Raw genomic sequence first — 20,846 nt, 5'->3', positions numbered from 1 at the left:
GAATGGTGAGGTACCAGGTGCAGGGTGTGGGTAAAGACTGAAGGCGCCTGGTGTCTCAGGCACAAGATGCTGTGCAGGCTGTGGGATCTGAAGAAAAGGAATGGAGTCATAAATGAAAATGGATATTTGCAGTAACTGGGGGTGTAAAATGCCTCCTGTGGGCACCCAGCTCTGCTCAGCCTGGCTTTAAGCCAGTTCTCTGGACTGAGCCTTGCTGAACACAAGGCTGCAAGCAGCAGGGAGCAAGGAGAAACCCCAGTTTAGGGGTCACTAATAGGACAAGAAACCCGTTGCGTGGCTCTCGAATGGGAAAAGATAGCTGCTAATGGCTGAAAGGGGCCAATTGGTCTAGGAAAGGGCATCGCCAGGACCCAACTGGAGAGCCCTAATCCTGAAAACCCAAAAGACCTAGCTCAACTCGTCTCAGGAAGGTGATGGCCCATGTTTCTCCACAGACTATCATATGGTGCCTGCAGCAATTAGGTCTTTCTCTCAGCAAAAAACCATAAGGCTATTGCTGCTCTGTCCTACCCCTAGCCCCTGGGCTTGGGCATCTCCCCATTCTCCACTGCCTGCTTCTGCTCTTGGGTCCAGCTGTCCCAAGCAGGAGGGGAACATTGCAGACCAGCCTAGGTCCAGCACGACCTTCCTCTCTGCTTATGCCTGGAGTAAAACTAGCTTCCTGCTTCCATTGCCTGCAAGTCTGGAATACCTGAGGTCAAGAAGATGTTGCACCATTTTAATCTTCACCTGAGATGTTGTCTTGGCAACTATCAGGATAACCATCTTCTCTTCAGCACAGGCTGGAAGCTGATGTTTCAGATTCCCTTATGTTTCCAGAGAAGCTCCTGCCTGTTACTTACAAACACTTCTTACACCCTCACCACTGTCACGAAGTCCTCCTACACTACATGACCTCCATCAAGTCATTCTCATGTCCCTTCTTCCTTCTGTGCACTGCATAACAGGGACTTACCAAGCGGTTATTCTCATAGACATCATCCTTGGAGAGAGAATCAAAGTCTCTGAAATGAGAAAGCACAAAAAAGCCACATGAGGTACAGAGGAAAAGTGCCCTTATGCCACCACACGCAGGTTCTCAGGGCAGCCAACCTTACAACAACTCAACATATAAGACCCTGGATAAAAAAAACCTTGGCAAAGCGGATTTCAGGTTGTAAAGGGACAAAGAAACCAAAGGGAAATTGCAATTAAAAAAAGAAAGCTAGTCCCAAATGGGTGGTGACCAGGAAATTCAAATGTCATTCTTGTCTCTCGTTACCCACTTCTTCTGCCCTTGCGATTAAAGGCTGCAGAAATACCAGGGCCACGTTCCGATTAGCAACACACACCGCTGCGCTGAAGGGTGCACAACATCACCCTGAACTTGCCCCTCTCCAAGGCCACCGGCACAACAGCAGGAGGAGGATGGGGAAGCAGATCGCCCGCTTCAAGAGAAAGAGCTGCCTGCGCTAGATCTCTCCCTCCTACGAGGGTCCTTAGACAAACCTCCCTGCACCACCTGAAGGGATTTGAGGTCACCCCAGGATTTGGGGTGACACAGAAGGTCTTAAACTGCACTTCTGCCCTCGCTTGCCCACCAACACTCGCTGTGCACAGAAAACTGTCCTCAGCCACAGCCTTTACAGAGAGGCAGCTTGCTGAATGCAAGGCGGTCAGGGCACAGAAAGGAACCCCAGCAGTTCCCAACCCCAGCACGTTGTGGCATTTCACTTGTTCCCCTGGTTCCCTTTGGGGGATCGAATCAGCCTGGCCACAGGGATCGACTAGCTGCCTTCATCAGAGGAGCAGAGGATAGAGAGTTAAAGGGTTTTCAATAGAGGGGGAGAAATACAGGAAGGAGTTAGTTATGCCTTTTGCATGTGCGCGTGGTTATAATGTGTGAAAACAGCATTACGCTAAACTGATTTCCTGCCAAGGATCTCAGCTTTGTTACCAAAAAACCCTCATGCAGCATCTTGGTGTGCCTGTGAGCTGAATTCACAGAGGAAGACACAGCCCGGAGAGGTTTAGGGTCAGGCAAAGTCACCCCAATGGCCCAGAGGGAGGTGCCAAAGCTTGGGAGACCGACCCAGAAAGACAATTCAGATTAGAGGTGGGGAGCATCCCTCCTACCCCCAAGGTGGTGTGCAGGAATCAGGCGAGATGGCGAATCCTCAGCCATGCACCTGCGGAGAGGGGCTGCGGGAGTCTCCTTTCCTCCATCCCCCTCTGGATTTTATTGCCTTTTCCTGTAACACTGATCCAACCCGCCCCGGCACCGCACCACAGGGCAACTGGCCCCTTCTCGAAGCCCCTTGCACGCCTTTCCCAGTGCTGCAGAGGAAGTCTGTGAGGAGCTCAGGAAGATTTTCCCAGCTGCCTGCGCCACCATAAAATTACTCTTCCTCTGTTCAAAAGCAAAAGGCTGCTGGTGCCGTTTCCTCCCAGATAAATGAAACTGCAGCCGCTCACTGCTGCGGAAGCAAATGCGGCAGACACGTAGAAGATGGGCTGGATGTTCAGCTCTGTGTTAAGCGCCTTTCGGAAAGCGCAGGCACAGAACTCAGCCTCTTCAAAGTACTGCAACTTTTCCCTCTCTACACGTTGGTGAGAAAAGGCTTCAGGTGCAGCCTTCGCTTTGATGTGAAAACTAGTGCCTTTTTTGTATTTATGACCAGCTTCCACTGGGAGATGTTTTTTCCCTAAGTCTTTTTTTTTTTTTTTGGCCTGGAGAACTCCTTTAACCTTGCTGTATTTTTTTTTTTCTTTTGAAGAAAATACCAGCTTGGGAACACAGGAGAAGCGATGACAGCAAAGTTGATATATCAACTGCCCTCTAAACATTCATGACCTTCATTTTGAATGCCCTCATATTCAGGATATGGGAGTGGTGCAGCTGGAAGCTTGAAGACTCCTTGGTGGCCTGAGCTGGGAGAGTATTTTTTGACAGACAAAACATCATGTCCATTCCACTCTGCCCCGGTGAACCAAAGCCATTTTAGTAAACCAAGGCAAATCTGCCTGGGAAAACAGATGCCAGCAGAGAGGACGTGAAGCTCAAGAGGTAACAGGGGGGTTACTAAGCAGCAAGGGAATAGAAGATTTTTTCCACTAACGTAGGATTGTCGACTCTCAGCTGAGGTATTGAAGTCCATCAGTACAAGGCCCCAGGGATCACAGTTTATTCAGTTCCTCTCCGCTGCATTTTCCAGCTCCCTCTCTGAACACGCCAAGCAGGACTGCGCTGATCCCCATCGCTCCCGACGTGAGCACTCCCACATGCCGCTCTGTGGCTTGGCATCCCTGCAGCTCTGGGCACGCTCCCCATACCAACGTGCAAGGAGCCTGGGCTTTCAGGCATGGGGGAAAGTCACCCCAGACATACCCCTTTCCTCTCTATAAACTGCCTCCTCTGCAGAAAGACCAGAACTTGCCATCCCGCAGCTTTGTGACATGTGGCTGCATGTAACATTATTTCCTTGCCCTGATCTCAGCAGCCTTTCAACCAGCCCTGCTCAGGCTCCTCTCCTGACAACATACCAGTCCAAGGCATCGGATGTAAGAATAGGGGAGACTCTGGCTATCCCAGTTGAACAACTGTCTCGACTCAGCAAACCCCAGCGTTGTAGCATATCCTGGAGTAATATTTCCATGCAAATAACATCCCAAGCGCTTACCTAATTAGATACATACAGAGCCACTAAGAACTCTGGGGTTTAGGGCAGCTGCCAGGGAGCACAGCAGACCCAGGGAAGGGGGAAGGGTGCGCCATACAGCTAAAACCAGAGCAAATTCCTGGATTCCTCAAACATAAATCATGAGCACTTTAATGGCAGTGCCGCATAATAAGCCCTTTGGCTTTCCAGGTCTTGTCAGGGAAATGCAGGCAGTACATGGGAAGGAACAAATCAGATTTGTGATCCTGCCTGGAACCGAACCCGCAGCTCCAGGGACACAAAACAGCATTTCTAGCGCATGGCTCTCAGCTCCTGTTTTCCTCAAGCCTCTGCCTTTCTCTCAGCACTCGAAAGGCATGTGCCATACTCTCTTCTTCTTCTCATTCCCCAATGCCAAGAACCTCCCCTGAGCTCCAGGGAGGCTGCACAGCTTGGGACGCTGAAAGATGCTTTTTGCTTCGCTAAGCTGCAGCAAATGCCTTGTAAACACTAATTTCGTGCTTTAGATTTCTAGAGCACTGTGCAAACTCATTAATCCCCACGGTCCACTGTCAGGTTGGCCTGGATGCTTCCAGCTTAACTGACAAGGGAAAAGAAGAGATTAAATGTCTCGCCTCGAGATCACACAGCCAGCAGCGGAGTCAGAGGCTAAATCCAGGTTTCCCACTTCCCCAGTTGGGAGGGAGAGGCAGCAAAACCACGCGAGGTGCGTTCAGTAGTGGAGCTAGAGTCAGGGACAGTCAGCTTCATAGTTCAACACAGGTCCCGCAGGTATGCACCTCATCCTTGGTGGTTCAAGACACCTTTAGGCAGATTCAGTAGACACTGAGCATTTCCAGTCTACTTCTTTCAAAAAAACCTGAACAACAACCTCCAGTGTTTCCAAGAGCTCTGCAGGAGCTGCTGCAAAGCTCTCCAGGGGAGCATCCCTCCAATGCCACCTACCTTATCCCAAGGCAATTGTCTTCAAATCAGGTGTCACACGGAAAACTGTCCTCAGCCTTACTTACACATACAGCCTTTCACAACAGCCTCTTCCCTGGCGTGTCACCTACCAGCACAGCAGCGCAACAGGGGGGCCTCCGGGCAGGGTCAGCCAACCGGGACAGACCAACAGCCACCACAGCAGCAAAGGAAAGCCTGGAGGATCAGGATGCCAGAGGAGCGGTGCCACACAGATAGAGAAGAAAGCTCCAGCTCAGCGCTTGTATGGATGTGCTCGTTCCTCCCCCCTGCAGCCCAAGGGGAAGCCAGCAGGAAGCGGGGAAGCAGCTGAGTACAGAGGAACTTCAGCCTTCGGGGAGCAGCGCGGCCGTCGCACGCAGGCCAGGGGAGCCCCGCACAAAGGAAGACCACGCAAGGTCAGGAACGTACTCGCAGATCTCTGCTGAGTCCCGTTACCGGGCTGACTGAAAGCACTTTAGAAGAAAAGAAGGGCAACTACTTTTCCTCCGCCATCAGGAGATTCACTGCCTCTGATCTGATCTTCCCACTTCCAAATTGGGACAGGCTGAAGAAGCTGGAATCAGATGAAATGATGCTACTCGCCTGACCACCCTCTGAAAATCCTTCTACAACATGCCATGTCCTTGTAAGGCCCTGGGCTTTGTCTCTACACTACAGCTCGTGCAGAGGACCTGTGAAGCATTTAGTCAGGACATCTGCCAAGAGCAGATTTAAGCCCACTGACAACTTAAGAGCAGCGGCTGCTGCTTAATGGGATGGTAAATATGGTTAACAGGACACTATCAGGTGGTTTTAGTGGTGCTTATGGTAAGCTTTTGCTGAACCTCTGCTTTTCAGTTCCCAGTTACTGTGCCGCTCACCAAAAAAAAAAAAAAAAAGAAAAATTAAAAATTTCAGAAACACAGTAATTGCAAGTGTTCCTGTCCTTAATTTGCCTGTTCCCCTCCAGCAGCCTTGCGACCGGGAGTGTTTTCAGAGGCTCTATCCTAGATGGTCAGAGTGAGCTACACCACCCGGGAGCTGCTGGGATACAAGATCACACAGCTCCCTCAAGACCCAGAGTGATGCAAAGGCACCGTACGTCTTGGCTCTTGGTGGTTCCTGAACACCACGCGGAGGGTTTTGTGGCAGCCACCTGAAACACAGCATGCAGCAGTTCGCTTTCTAGCCTATCTGTTTGGCTTCTGCTTATAAGAACACAGGCCTGTTTTGCCCTTTCACGGACATCGCAGCTCCACAGTGGAGTCACTGTCAACCCTCTGCCTGCTAAAGGCTGCTGTCGTGACAAAAGGCCGTTCCGGGGCCAGCTCAGAAAAGAGAATTTGGTCACTTCAGGGAACCTCAGAGGAAGAACCACCAGTCCTGGAGCAGAACGTGACAGGGGATGCACCACCCGGCTTTGCCGACAGGCAAGGAGCGCGTGCATGCCAGAGGCACGGCAAGGTGGGGCAATGCCTACCTGCATTGCGAGGGCTACCAAAGATTAGAGCAGACAGGAGGCGGATTCCCAGCAGCGCCAGGGCACGCAGGGTTATGGCGGGCGGCAGGTCAGGGCAGATTCCTTTCAGTAGCTCAGCCAGTTTCTCCAGCCTGACACCGTGCCCCCAAGCAAGCCCAAACTCACTGGCTGCCTCTTGAAACTCATGTTCCCCCTCAGCGTCACTGTGCAAAAGGGAGGCTGATGGAGGAAACTCAACTCCAAGTCATTTCCCAGTGGAGGCTAGCAAGGCTCAATATTCCTCCTGGTATTTAGTACCTCCTGCTTTCACTGCAGCATCTGCAGCAAACAAGCTGGAAGCAAATGCATGAAGCGACCTGGTCCAGGGCTCTGTATGTTTCAGAGTGGCTGCCTTTGGCAGCTGGGAATGTCCCTGTGCCAGGCAGGCCTCTGGTCCTTGGGAACTGGGAATGCCCACCTCTTGCTGAGGCGAAACACCCGCACGCCCAGCTGCCAGTGCCATGCCTCTTCCCTGACAGGCACCGCTCCCAGTTGGGCGTACGGCAGTACCAGCACGCGAGCTCGAGGCCGGAGCTAGCCCACCTCCGTGCTCTCCTCCGCCTTAAACCACACAACTCCTGCCAACCCTGACCGTGACGGGTCTCCAAGCCCGGGTCACAAAGTCATGCACTGAAACGCAGCATCCTTCATCCCCACAGCCAGTTATTTCAGATGGCGACAGAGCCACTGCCCTATTCCCTGCTCCCAGCCCCTCCGTGTCCCCGCACAGGGAGACCTCTCCCTCCCTCCCTCCCTGCTAGCCAGCCCGGAGCCCTTTCCCGCGGCGCCTCCATCTCCCCCAGCGCCCTGCCAGCCCCCGGGAGAGCGGCGGAGGGGCACGGACCTCCACAAACGGGGCTCCCGGCGCACCCCAAACCCCCGGGCCCCCACATCCTCCCGCCCCCAGCGACCGCAAGGCCGGGGGCCCCGCGTCGTCCCGTCCGGCGCGACGGGCGAGGCGAGGCCTGCACCGCCAGCGCCGCTCCACTCACAGGAGGTCGGGCCGGTGCCGGTGGAGGATGGCGCAGAAGGCCAGGCCGTCGCGGAAGGAGGCGCTGAGGTCGCGGATCTCCACGCCGGGGTACCCCTCGCACTGCCGGCGGCACCAGGCTTGCAGGGCGCCCCGCGGGCCCGACATCGGGGCGGCCGCTCCCACCGCCGCCGCCGCCGCCCGCCGCCGTCGCGAGCCCAGGGGCGGGGCTGCGCCTCCGGGGGGGCGTGGCCGGCGCTCAGGGGGCGTGGCTTCCAAGGGGCGTGGCCTCCAGGGGGTCCCGGGGCCGGCGGCGGGGCCAGGCCCAGGCCCCCGGCCTCTCCCCGGGGCTGGCGGGGCGCCCGCCCGCTCCCCTGGCGAGGAGGCGGGGAAGGGCTGGGAAACGGCGGGGTGGGGGCAGAGACAGACCCTGGGCAGCCGGCGGGGCAGGAAAAGAGGGGAGAGAGCAGCACCCGATAACGACAGTCCCCGGGGCCTCCTGCTTCCAGGCGAGCGGGTGGGGAGGCACAGCCGGCCCGTGGCTCGCCCCGGCTGAGGGGAGGCTGAATTCCCAGAGAAAAGCCCTGGGGCAAAAACAAAGAAGAAAAAAAAAAGCCCTGCAGCCTTTTTTCCCCCTACTCAGTCCTTGAAGGAAGGTGACAACTGCAAGCAGGAACTGAAAACAGCTGGGACTGAACTGAAGTTTAACTTCGGATAAAAGGGAAAACAAAACCCCAGGCAACCTCATTTCTGGATCCCCTTCAGGCTTCGCCATGGGCCGCCCGAGGCAGGGGCGGCTCTCGGCAGTCCTAGGGGCATAAGCCGCTGAGGACGCGGGAACGCCAGCGGAGGACGGAGGACGTGTGGGAGGCCGGTGGCTGCCGGGGTGGGCGCGGGGCCAGGCAGGGCTGCGAGGGTCAGGGCGCCTGGAGTCGCCGGCGGTACCTCACAGGAAGCCCTGGAAGACGCGGAGGAAGAGCGCGATACAATCTCAGGAACCCACAAGACCAAGGAGATGGATCGCCGGGAGAGCTGGCTTGCACGTCCCGTGCGATGGTCTGACAGTGACGGGGCGGGGGGGGCACGCTATTAAACATTACTTAATTTTGCTAAACATTTTCTTCATTTGCAATTAGGCAAAGGGGAGCAATAGCTACCTCTGTGGAAGGCTGATCCATCACACAGATGTTGAGCTTATTGCTGCCAGTCCCAAGTCAGGAGTCCCGTCTCTCCATTTTTTATTTTTTTTTAATGGGCTCTATATTCCTTTCTCCAGCCAGATCTCACACTTAGCACCCTCCTTCCACTGCTCCATTCTATCGCTCCATGGCCCCAGAGCTGTAACAAGTGAAAAATAAATTCTCGTCAAATGACTCGCACAGCCTCCCCCTTCAGTGCCCGAGACAAGCTGCGGTGTAAATCACAAGAAAAGCTACTGCTAGAGAAAAAGGAAATGAAGCATTGTTTCGATTTTGTAGCAACGGAGCTGGCTTCTCAGGATCCCCCAGACCTGCCCGACAGCGACTTCCCGATGTATCCTGAGGGAGAGCAGGATCAGGGGTGTTTTCTTGAGTGTCTTATCCAGGGTCCATAGTCTCACTCACCCCCTTCAAAACTGCAGGACAGAGACAGAGACACAGAGCAGATAACCCTGTGCTGTGGGGTTCCCTCTGATAAAACCGCTTTGACCAGAAACGCCTGAGAATACTTCCACTAACGAAGCGCTGCTGCAGCAGGCAAGGCTCAAGCTCTAACAAACCCACCCCGCCTCCCTGCAGAGCGCCTTTCCAGCAGCAGCAGGGCTCTGTTGATGCTGCTGAACACCCTGCATTCCTCCAGCTTCAAGCAGTGCCAGGCACGGCAGCTCGCTGAGCCCATCTTTCCGCCCCGTGAGAGAGCTACAAGCTCTTCCTGGCTTCGTTCCACGAAGTGCCAGTCCTGCTCAGTTAACCTTCTACGGTCCCTCGGACAAGGCGTGGAGCCAGGCAGACCGGCAGATGGTCTCTGTGCATCCTCTGGAAGCCGCTCTGACAGACACAAGTAGCAGCATATTCACATACCTGAGAACAGCCTGTAACCGTTGGAGGGTTTAAGATGATACATACATGCATTAAGTCTGTAATTCCAACATGCCAATCATAGATTAAAACCAGACCAAATACCAGTAACACATTGGATTTCTTCGCTATCCTATGAACTAGAACTGATCACAGAGATACTGCCCTGCCAGAGGTTCTCCTGTTGTATATCACATCTATTTTAGCACGTTCTGGGAAAGATTTAGGCTTTGGGATAACAAGAAAGTAGGAAAGTTGCTGTCGACAGCTATGCTCACTGTGCTGCTGTTGGTAAATACACACAAGCAAAAGTGCCAGCCCTAAAAATAAAGTGCAGATTCTCTTGGTATGAACCCAGCTCCCATGGGCTGTGCAACGCAGTGGCATCTTAGTCCTTTAGTTTTTTAACTATACAGCTGCCTCAGACCCTTCAGAACTGGAGGTAGTAAGTTCTTAGCATGCATAACACTAACGGCAGCAGCTAGAAGGCCAACAGGAGTTGCTGATTTAATATCACTGTGCTGCCTGTACCCTGCCTGCCTGAGTTACACGACTTTGGGATAGGAAACACAGTTTACTTCTGAGCAGTATCTAGGACACTAGAAACTTGACCCTCATTCAAACACAGCATATAATCCAACAAAGGCTAATTATTCCTGACTTCTAAACAGAATCGCATACGAAGCCAAGCTGGACTGCCAGGACCCTCTCTCAGTGGAAAGGAATGAGAGAGAGGGGTACAAAGAGGCAGATGGTATATATGAAGCACGCTTTGTGTAGCTTTCCCATGACACACACAGGTTTTTCTCTTGCACCTGTTTCTACCACTCAAACACCAAACTATTTAAAGACAGTCTGCAAAAAGAGAGGTGAGAGAGGGCGTGGAGGGCAGATGAGATGCAATTCATTCTTTGCATTCTCTTCCCCAATATTTACAGGTCCTTGATTCCCCTTTACAGGACCGGTTTTCCACTCTTTTTTTCTCCTTCAACGCACTGCAAGTTTGCCTTGAAGAATCCAAAGTGGCTGGAGAGCTGGGAAAATTAGCATTTAAAGGGTTTTAATAAATTAAACACCCTCAGGGAGTTTTCTGGAGAAACTGAACTCCATTAAATTAAGGGCCAGGACCTGGGCATCACTTGCGCTGAAATAAAACACAATGTCCAGCAAGGACATCTCATCACATGACCAGAGTTAATATTGGTTGAACCTTTACAAAAATCTTCCCCCTTCCTTTAAAAACATGTCAATCCACTTTGGAGTATCGGTACTTCATAGCAACTGGAAAAAAAAAAAAAAAAGAGGGGTGGGAAGGCAAAAACGTAACCTTCTAGGAAAGCAACTACAACTCAGGTTTATTCAATGTGTGGAGCAAGAGCTAAAAGGAATAATACTAGCTTGCATTTCTTTCCATATCCTGTGGAAACACTGTGGAACAGCTAATCTTCTCCCTGTTAACCAGTTCCACAGCCTTCCCTGTCTGCTGTGCACAGTGCCTTTACAGAGCATGGAAAGAGATCTGCTCCCCTCTGTTACCTGCAACAGCATGGACCAAAGAGAGCACAAACAGCAGCTGCCCATGTCTCCAGACACAATTATATTCTTCCATGGAGGAAAAATAAATGACTACATCAGATACTGAATGCTCACCAGCAAAATTCCACTAATTTATTAGATGCCTTGTCCTTCGTAGGATAGTTTGAGCCGAACGAGTCTGCTTATTTAAGTACAAAAAAAACCTTCAGAGTCACAGGAGATTCCAGAAATGCCAGAACCCTGAGCTCCCCTCCCTCGCCACGAAGAGAATAATCTCTCCCACCCACTTCTCTGCTCAGGCTGATCACTGCATCCACAGAAGTTTTAGGGTCTTTGGCCCATCTTCTTCAGGGTTCGATTCAGCTGGAATTAGAGAAAGCAAAGGTCAGAAAAATACACAGTGATTAACATACACTACTGTTCCCCTCAGCAGCCTTTATCCAATGGCTCTACTCCTTCCTCTCCAACTCACTGACAAAAAGAGCTCTCGCAGAAGTGCAGGCAGCGTGCGAAGTAGAAGGGGAAATAGTAAAAATCCCTCCTCCTCTCCAAGACAGCAGAGGAAGATGTGGGGAGAAGAGAGGTTGCAAACTTCTAGTCGTGCTATTGCAATCCTGTATCGCTCCAAGTTACATCTCAGGATTTTGCTGCCCAAGTTTCCAGTGTGCAGCAGCCTCTGTCAGGAGAGTGGAGCAGTGACAGAATGTCACCTCCTGGCTGAACACAACGCTGAAGTCATTTGTGCTCCAGAAATCTTTAAGGCCACTTTCTAGAGCCGTAGTTACGAAGGCAGAGATATGATTTTGGTTGTGTTACTGACAGGAACACCACAATTGTCTAGGGACAATGGAGTCAGCACCCTTACACGGTAAAACCCTCCTCCTTTTCCACTGTGGCTCAACTGAATGTGCACTTCTCACACAAAAACATACCATTCCTCAAAGGCTGGCAGCTGCTACTTAAACCACCTGCTTTTGCCCACTGCCTCGCAGAGCTGGGGCTCGCTCCAGCAAGGCATTGTACAGCTGTCTCACCAAGCATGCCTCCTCCAGGCCCTGCACAGCCCAATGCTTGCCCCACTTTTCCTACAAAGATACCCAGCTCTCCCGCCCAGGCCTCACCTCCTCAAACTTGTGGATCTGGCGGATGAAGAAGTCCCCATAGCGTCGAGCAACCTTTGTGTCCGCGATGTGGATCATGTCCTGGGGAGGGAACAGCATGAGGTCAGGAAAAGGACTGCGCTAGCGGGGAGACTGCAAGCACTGCCAAATGGGAGCAGCAACCAAAGGGGCTCCACTCCAGCCCTGGTTCAGCATCACGCATACCTGACCTCTGCTAGTCCCACAGCAACCATTCAGTTCTCTGCGGGCTGCCTTCCCTGTACCTTTGCCTGGGATGGGTCCCAAACTCACACTGTATTCACTTCCCACATTCTTGCACTCTCTGCCTATTTTCGTCTCTCTTTGCAGCAGTTTGACAGTCCCAACACCGATTCATGCTCTGCTTCCCTCTACCAGCAGCTAAGAGTCGTGCTATCTGCCAGGAGACCTAGTCAGACACAAGTCACTGGTTCAGGTAAACAGGGAAGACAAAGCATGAGACCCTGCAGGAAGAGATCTGCTCTAAGGACCAAGAGCAAGGTTGCAATCTGGTCTCCTTCCTAGCAAGAAACCAAATACTATCTTCTTCAAAAAATGAAGTCCTAAAAGACTCTTTCCAGCACTTCCTACTGCCTGGAGCTCCAAGGACAGGATGGTGAAAGGACCATACCTTATGTTCAGATTCTTCTGAGAGCAGACAGGGCTAAATGCTGCTCCAGTGAAAAATGGACCTGTAATATGACCAGGCAAGATCCCTGCTTTGTCAAGCAAAGGAGAGATGTGGGGGAGACCTGCAAAGCTGACAATCCCACCTGACACACTGACAGCCCTATCTGTCACCCAACTGTCACCTCCCCAGAACACTGACAGACAAACAGTTCCCTCTGTCCTGGGGAAGACATTTAGGACCTTTGTTTTCTGGGTACGACGACTGTCAAAGCTGCCTGCGATATCCCATCACCGTTCATCCACTGCCACTTCTATTAAGCAGTGGGCAGCTTCACTGTGGGCAGCCAAGCACTTCATGTGGCAAAGAAGGAAGGGATGTTTCCCACAGACTGGAGCAAAACCAGATGCTGCCACTTCCAGAACCTCCTGGGTGAAGGAATTTCCTAGCCAGCAAGGGGCAGATACCAACCTTGTCAATATAGAAGTCAACCTCAGAGGCAGACTGGAACTCCCCGTCCAGGGCAGATATGCCACTGGTCCATACCAGGTTCTTCATCTTGTGCTTGAAGACGAGCAGCTGGATACGGAACTCCTGCTCCGTGAGGTCTAAGAAGCCAGCCAGCTTTGCCACAGGCATCGTGGTGTACAGCTTGAGGAAGCTACGGATGGTGGAGAGCTGGGCCTGCTGCTGAACCTCATCAGCAAAGACCTTGAGCTGCTGCAGAAAGGGCTCCTTGTGGTAGTTGGGGTGCACATTGTCATAATTGGGCACCACGGGGGAGAGGAACTTAGGGCAAGCGTAACTGAAGAGCTCCTCGTAGACTTGTGCGTCACCCTTCTGCATGCGCAGCATCTTATCCCCGTATTTCTCGCGCAGCTGCAGGTGGATGCTCTCATCTATGCGCATGGGGTACATGGTGAGGGCGATGGCCAGGAGTGCGTGCATCTGCTCGTTCTGCTTGTTAATCTGAGACAGAGAGGAGAACCGGTTAGCTCGTCAACGTGCTCAGGCTTTATAGTGCCAGAGGGAGCTGGGAGCTGCGTTTTTCAGAGACAGACCCTTTATCCAGAGCACGGATGGTCCTAATGCTCAAGGGGGACAGCACACAGAAGCAGTGCCTCTGGGCAAAGCAGACAGATGAATGCCGTATAAAGGCTCTCATCAATGAAAAAGAGGGTTGGACAAGAGGAAAGTACAGAGTGTATCTAGAGCCATACAGAACCTGGATGGCCAGAAGCAGGTTTGACTGCTTTGGTGCAAAAAAGTGCAGAGGAGAAGGGAAGGCAGATAGTTGAACAACCTGGCAAGGTTTAACTCCTGGCAAGGGACAGTTATCAGGGAGGTCAGTGAAGAGAAGACTGAGAAGGAAGATTTGTCTGAGTGTGGGATGAAACAGACAGCTGTGTGGCTGAAACAGACATACCAAATTTTTGAAGTGTCATGGAATTAGGAACGGCAGGATTTGGCTACATAAAGAGTTAGAAATGAATCATAATGATGAAAAGGAGACAGCAGCAGCAGGGGGTAAAACAGGCACCAGAGACAGCTTAGGTGGAAAGAGAAAGGAGCTTTGTTTCAGCCATGCTGAATTGAAACAGTCTGTGAGTGATTATCTGATAATGGAAATATATCCGACAATGGCAGTAACCAGAAATGCAGGATTGGACTAGGAACAGGACTGAGTTTGAAACAGCATCGACAAGAATATCATTAGCAGCTGATACTCATTAAACAACACTGCCTAGAGGGAGAGTGCAGATGGAGCTGGGGCAACTGTATGGTGAACAACCAGAGGAACTACTAACACAGCTAAGAGAAAATATTGCTGCACATGGCAAAGGAGTTCAAAGGATCCCCAGTTACCACCACCACCAGCGTGGTCCAGGAAAATAAGGCTGGGCTATTAGATGTAGGTTATCATGTGACAGAGGAGGGGCAGGAAAGAAGACAGCAGCTTTTTCTTTTGGGAAGTACGGACCGATTCTGTCTCTTACCATCTCATACTTGTAGGTCGTCCTCTGAAACATGCTCTTGGTCCTCTGGATGTAGAGGAGGATGTTGGCAAAGACACGGATGGCATCCTGGTAACGCCGCATCATAAGGTATGCGAAGCCCACGTAGTAATAGGTGGTCACCTGGCATTCAGGCACCCGGGAGTACATGCTCTGAGAAGGAAGTATCAACAGGCTATGTTAGAGGGGAGACAACCACCTTTGATCCAAACAGCTCGTTACCCAGAATCCATCCACCTCTGCTTTCCCTCCCATCCCAAATACAGAAAGGAGTGGGTTAGTTCAGGATACCTCACCTCCCACCCATCCCTGCAGCAGCTTCTTCACTGTTTGTTAGATCATCCCATTTCCTATGTTTTCCAGTTTCAGCTTCCTGCAAGCAGAGGGCTCTTGCACTTTGCCTAACATTGCTTTGCTCAGTTCCCTTTCCCTCTATTTCACTCCACGTCCTGTGCCAGACAGCACATACACAGATCTGTGCCAAGCCTTGGGCCAAGCCCGTGTTGCAGCTGGACTTTTGTTAGCCACTGTTACCACAAGCAGCACCCAATTCTAGGGCAAAAACATGCAAGGTGGGAGTAGGCACAGTGAGAATAAGAATTAAAAATGAAAGAATGAGCCATTGACGAAGGTGGGAACGATGTGTTCAGCTAGCTACCATTGTACTACCACTTTCAGTTCAAATAATATTCCCTATAACAACACTGCCTTGCACAACAAACCTCCTAAAAAAACTAGGCATTTGTACTGCCACAGCATCAGGCATTATCATATGGCTTGATTTAATGCCAAAGCTCCAGCTGCACTCAACTACAAACTCCTGACAACTACAACAGCTACAAACAGCTCCTCAGCTGGAAGATTCATTATGGCAATCTTTCACCAGCACGTTTGAACAGAAGCCTTCAGAAAACTGCAACGGAGGGTTTAAAATATGTTGTATTACCTTCTTGTTGAGCTCGATGTTCTCCAGAACCTTGATTGCTTGGTAGTAATCCCCCAGCAGTGAGTGCAGACGCAGCAGCCCAACCAGGCTGAAATAGCCCAGCATCTTGTAAAGGGAGTGGCGACCATATTCACCAGCCACGCTTTCAGGGTCACCTATGGAAAAAAGGAACCGTGATACTTTCCTCCAAGTAAGCAAGCTCCCCTTTCAACACCTCTATGTTCACAAGCAAAGGGAGCAAGACCTCAAGTGTAATCACCGGCACTTCTCACATAAGGCCAACAGAACCTGTTCCCAGTCAATCCATCCACTGATTAATGGTTTGACCCAGCTCCCAAACAAAGCTAACCGAGCTCGGTCAAATCCAAGCAAGGCAGCACAGGCACCAGTCTCGCTTGGCATCACCCAGCTAGCTCACCTCCACTTGTATAGACCTCCAGCTGTCGGTTGATGTTAGATTTGTCCACTAGAGAGTGCAGCACGTTAAGGACACTGTGGACATTCCAGATCTTGGGGTTGGAACGAAGGAAATCAATTTCCTCTTCAGATTTCTTGGCTGTCTTGCAGCGGTACTGGCTGAAAGACTGGAACTACAGGCAAAAGCAGAGGTTCGATGATGAGAGGCTAGTTTGGAGATGTTCAGCGAAGTGCATTAAGCTTACAAGCTGATCACACAAATGCATTACAATAAGCTACAAGTTGCATGAAAAAAAAGTTTCATCTGAGATCACCTGGCAATCAGAATGGCAAATTACCACCTTTAAAGCACCTAGGGAAAAAATGATACAGTGCAGAGGGAAAAGGCCAGAAGACAGAACGAAACAGAGAAGCATCTCTTAGACAATTAGGACAGGCAACTAAATACAAATCTGCTGTCTGAACAGGTAGCAAAGAGAATGACCAAGTCATAAGATGTCTGCATACACACACATCCTTTTTCATCCTCAGGCTTGACAAGACTGCACTCGAGGAAGTCCAGGCAGCTCTATAATAAAAAGTTAAAGAAAGGAATCCCTAGAGAAAAAACAATAGCATTTGAGATCTGTATTGCTGCACTCAGAACAGTAAGTAGAAAAGTATTTCCTAACGTCAAGATTTTAGACCATAGATTATTTCAAATCAGGTCAGCAATCTCTCAGTGCAAGCATAAAAGCCCTACTGACTAAGAAATGCAAAACTGAATTAAAACCATAGAACACAATAAAACCAGTTTGAACAAGTATCTTCATAAGGTCTTCGTGATTATAGCAGACTTCAGTCAGGCTGCTTTGCACAAATCAGGCAGAAATGAAGGCGAGTTAAAAAAAAAAAATCTCTTAAGCAGCAACTGAAACAGAAATACCAACAGAAGTCCAGGACTCCCCAAAGAGCTCCCTGTAACTGAGAAATCTGTACATTTACAACTACTTCATCTACGTGGTGACCCAAGAATAACAGTGCTCACCAAAGTTTTTTGACCTGCAATGGTATCCTAGCTATGAAAATCACAGAGAGGGAGGAGATGAAACATTCATAGCGCTGGCCACCCCAAAATGGCCCAGTCTTACAGTCACACACCTGGTATATGAATTCATCAATGATATCCCAGAGCCACTGGTTGGGCAGTTCCAGAGGAGCAGGGCCATCAGCATCTGCAAGAGAACAAAAGTAACAGATGACAGGCTTAATACCTTGAGCAAGAACAGTGGTAGAACTGGAGGAATAGACAAATTGAAGACCACAAGAATTTCCCTGAAATGGGAGATGCAGCAGATGAATGAAGCTTCCAGCAGGGAGGTGATATGTAGCCTCGCCTACCACAACTGCCTTCACTTTTAAAGAATATGAGCATGTATGGGGTTAATCTCTAGAGTGTGACTGCTCAGCAGCAGTGATTCTCGGAAGCTGCACACAGACTGTAGGGGTTTATCCTAACCGATCTATCCTCCGCAAGAAGTCTGGCAGGGACTCGCAAACACTAAAATTTGTTCCAAGGGGAGCCAACAACAGTAAGCAGTTGTGAAACACTGCAAGTTCTCTCTCACTTACAGCTTCATTTTTCTTTTTAATAACGATAGGTGAAGCAGTTCTCAGCAAGACAGAAAGCTAAATAAGTTTTCTTCTTTACAGTGGGAAGCACTGGAAACTCTTTGCACTTTTTGTGGTTTTAAATGCATGGATGTAAAGTACTCTTCATTCAACAAACTCAAACATATGGAAAGCTTGTAGACTACTTCTCTCTATATGATCTATGAACAAACATGTTCCAGTTCTTCTGACCCTTTCTCCAGCTCTGCCCTCTCCATCCACTCTCCCTCTCCAAAATTCACAAACTAGAAATGAATTGCAGCAACTCACTGAGGATGTAGTTGAAGAGATTGCAGTAGTTGTAATAGGATTCAAATCTCTGCTCCAGTGTGGGTCCCCCCTGCAATGAGAAGTCAGTACAGTCTGCTTAGCTTCAAGTGCAGCAGGAGTGAGTTTATGGGCAACAGCGTATGAAGGACAGTCAATAGTCACCGCAGTAGAGGGTCTATTTCAGACATGTTAGAGCCAATATTCAACCAGGACACCCACCAGCACCTCCCAGAAAACCTGAAATTGTATCACTACTGTCCCATAGAATAGGGCTGACTTTTCATGTACAGGTAGAATCTCCCAGGACAATCGAGCATTCAAACCTTCTGTGAATAGGATGCATTAACCTTCCTTACCCTCCTCTCTGCTGTCCAGACATAAGAGCTTCCTATCACCTTCAACAGCTTTCCTTTCTTCTCCCCCCACGAAAGGCCTTAATAAATCAACAATTCTGCTACTGGACAGTATTTCTAAATGCTGTGAAAGACCAGTAAACACAGTAGGGAATCACTCTCTTCCTAGAATCATCTTCCTTGTTTCACCTGGAGACACTTGAGGGCAGTCTGAGAACCACTAACAGCACAGCTTGAGAAACCAGTCTCTCCTGTTAAAGCCTGAGTTGGGTTAATACAGCAGCCTTTTTAAAGTGCCCATTTCTCCACCCTCTGGTCCACACCAAAACTGCAGTTATTACTTATTTACCCCATAACTCATGCCTCTGTTCAGCTTCTTTCCTTAAAGAACCAAGAACTACTGTGATTTTCTCACCGCCTTCAAATTAGCTTAAGAAAAAAAAAGTGGGGTTTGTTTTGTTTTACAGAGCATTATTCCTTCCATGTCCTTCCCCTGTATTCTTTATGGTGCCTATATTTCCCTCTCCACAAGGCACTCTGACCCCATGAGTTTTTTTAATCATAAATAACGCACCTTCCTCTTGTGACACCCCTTCTCACCCACCTGCTAATCTGAAGAACAAAGAGCCACCAAGAAATACGCAAAAGCAACTGATCTATAGGTCTTGCAATTACAGCTCTATCAAAAAGAAAATTCAATTACCTCCCAATACCTCCTTCTTCCCTACCTCACTAACCACTACATTTGATGTCAGTAACAAACTTTTACATAATAGTCTCCTGAAAACTCAGACCAGGTCTTCTGATTCATATAAGCTGCCAGGGAAACCTGCACACTCATTACAACCAAGCTTGAGGAAACAGCTAACGAGTGTCAGAAAGACAGTCAAGACTTTCTTGCTTTTCAGCAATCAGCGAATCCTTACTAAACTAAAGGCAAGAATTTTAAGGTTCCCTAAAAGCAACTTGACTTACAGCTCATAAACCTATCCAATCCCGTCTTACAAAAATTATGGAACCACTGATACTGTGGTGGCAGCAAGATTTGACAAGTTTTACAGCACGAAGAAGCCAGCATGCAACCAACAGGAAGACACAGGACAAACACTCACGCTGACTTTGGCGTAGATGTGCCTATAATACAGCTCCTTGTATAGGATGAGGAAAACAGCATCTGGAAAAGATGACAGAACTGGACATTAGCAAGCCACAGGGCCCAGGCAACCGGATCTCTCGGATACGCCAGCGGTGCTCCTCCTGCCACAGTAATAAAGGGAGGCACAAAAGGATACTTCATTGAAGTTTGACTTCTTGCCAGGCATCTACTGAAGGAATTGCCAGAGTGAACAAAGACAACTGACTCAAGCGGCAGCAACGCCGTGCACCTGCTCACTCATGTATCAAAAGTGATTTAGTTCCTTCTCTCTGTGACAAGCAAAAAGAAAGTAAAAGACTTACCGTTTCCAACCTGAGGGGCAATGGCCTCGGCCTCTGGCCATGGGGTATTCTTAAAAAACCTTTCTGTCAGCTTTGTCCAGCTGAAAGATAGACACACATGTGGTATTAGAAACCATTCTCAGAATGACAGTGCTGAAGTTAACAGATCACAATACAGAGGCCTTGGACTTGATGAAAGTAGAACACCACCACCATCCCCTTTTAGCAAGTCCAGTGTTGAAGCAAAGAATGAGAATTGCAAACTAAGCAATTAAAGTCTTCAATTTATCCCTGAAGTATGACACAGTTGCGTGTGTTACTTTCACATTCCCTTTACGGAAAGGTGACACAGCTACAAGCAGGAGCGGGAGTATCTGTAGGGAACAGACACAACAATTACACCTCACAGCTTTCTGCAAACTGCCTAACTAGCACTACTGAGGTCACTTTTTGCTGCCTCCATACCTGTTAAGCACAGGACTGGTATTTTCCTTCAGACAGGTCACAACTCGCCTATACTTATGTTAGCCTAATGGTCTGGAAATAGCTGGGTTTTTCCCACAGTAATCAAATCAAACCTCATGCTGTATTTTAGAGAAAGCCTAAGTTTGGAACAACACATGGAGCAGTCAGCCTTTCCTTGGAAGAGCAGGGTGCACTTTCATCACAGTTGTGATTTTCCCTTACAGGAAGGATAGCTTTGTACCTGTTTTCATAGATGTCCTGGATCTCGTACACCTTCTGGTCAATAACATCACTGGAAACCCGGCTGGCCTGGAGCTCGTACACCTTCTGGTCAATGAGATCTGACACCGTCTTGTGAAAATACTGAATAAAGTTTTTGATCACTTCGGGGATCACCTGGTAGGTCTGCTGCTCGTACTGCCGCTCGTAGGCCAGGTCTTGCTTCGGGTCTCCTGAAGAGAAAGAGGAGCAGTGAGGCAGCTGCCGCACGGCCCGGCCCGGGCCCAGCCAGGAGCCAGCAGGCCCGGCGCAGCCGAGGGGCCACCGCGGCGGCGCGGCCGAGGCCCGCACTCACCCGTGTGCATATCATAGTCGTTGGAGTAGGCGTAGGGGTCGTAGGCGGCCTGTGGAGAGAGGACGGCAGTGAGTCACCACGAACAGCCCGCACACGACGCCCGGAGCCCCCCCCGCCGCCCCGGGCCCCCCGCTCCGCACCTCGTTGTCGTAGTCTTCCCCTGGGTAGGCCATGGCGGCGGCGCGGCACGGCAGGGAAAGGGCTCCGGGCGGCAACGCGGGCCCGGCGCGGAGCGGGCAGGAAGA

General features: G+C 50.2%; 2 protein-coding genes across 5 annotated transcripts in view; both read right to left on the bottom strand.

Moving 5' to 3' along the window:
* Positions 1-11,025, bottom strand: part of MICALL1 (MICAL like 1) — a 24,802-nt gene extending 13,777 nt beyond the window's left edge. The window contains exons 1-5 of one of the 4 annotated variants that reach the window (XM_082309639.1): positions 10,995-11,025; positions 8,878-9,185; positions 8,272-8,452; positions 7,858-8,072; positions 977-1,025 (exon numbers count right to left, since the gene is read on the bottom strand). In XM_082309639.1, coding sequence (XP_082165765.1) covers positions 977-1,025; positions 7,858-7,889 — 81 coding nt within the window. In that variant the 5' untranslated portion in view covers positions 7,890-8,072; positions 8,272-8,452; positions 8,878-9,185; positions 10,995-11,025. Of the gene's footprint in view, positions 1-976; positions 1,026-3,119; positions 3,472-7,136; positions 7,316-7,857; positions 8,073-8,271; positions 8,453-8,877; positions 9,186-10,821; positions 10,885-10,994 lie in introns of those variants that run through there. The other 3 variants (XM_082309638.1, XM_082309637.1, XM_082309640.1) reach the window with 3 other exon arrangements.
* Positions 10,917-20,846, bottom strand: EIF3L (eukaryotic translation initiation factor 3 subunit L). Its single transcript, XM_082309641.1, has 13 exons — positions 20,742-20,846; positions 20,602-20,650; positions 20,269-20,479; positions 19,584-19,663; positions 19,238-19,299; positions 17,773-17,842; positions 16,993-17,066; positions 15,854-16,025; positions 15,436-15,590; positions 14,472-14,642; positions 12,946-13,443; positions 11,829-11,909; positions 10,917-11,070 (listed from the first exon to the last, which is right to left on the bottom strand). The coding sequence occupies exons 1-13, from the start codon at positions 20,772-20,774 to the stop codon at positions 11,032-11,034; spliced, it is 1,695 nt and encodes a 564-aa protein (XP_082165767.1). The 5' UTR covers positions 20,775-20,846; the 3' UTR covers positions 10,917-11,031.

Source organism: Platalea leucorodia (assembly GCF_965183815.1).
Source record: "Platalea leucorodia genome assembly, chromosome: 4".
Classification (NCBI taxonomy): domain Eukaryota; kingdom Metazoa; phylum Chordata; class Aves; order Pelecaniformes; family Threskiornithidae; genus Platalea; species Platalea leucorodia.
This window is presented reverse-complemented; position numbering and strand designations above follow the sequence as displayed.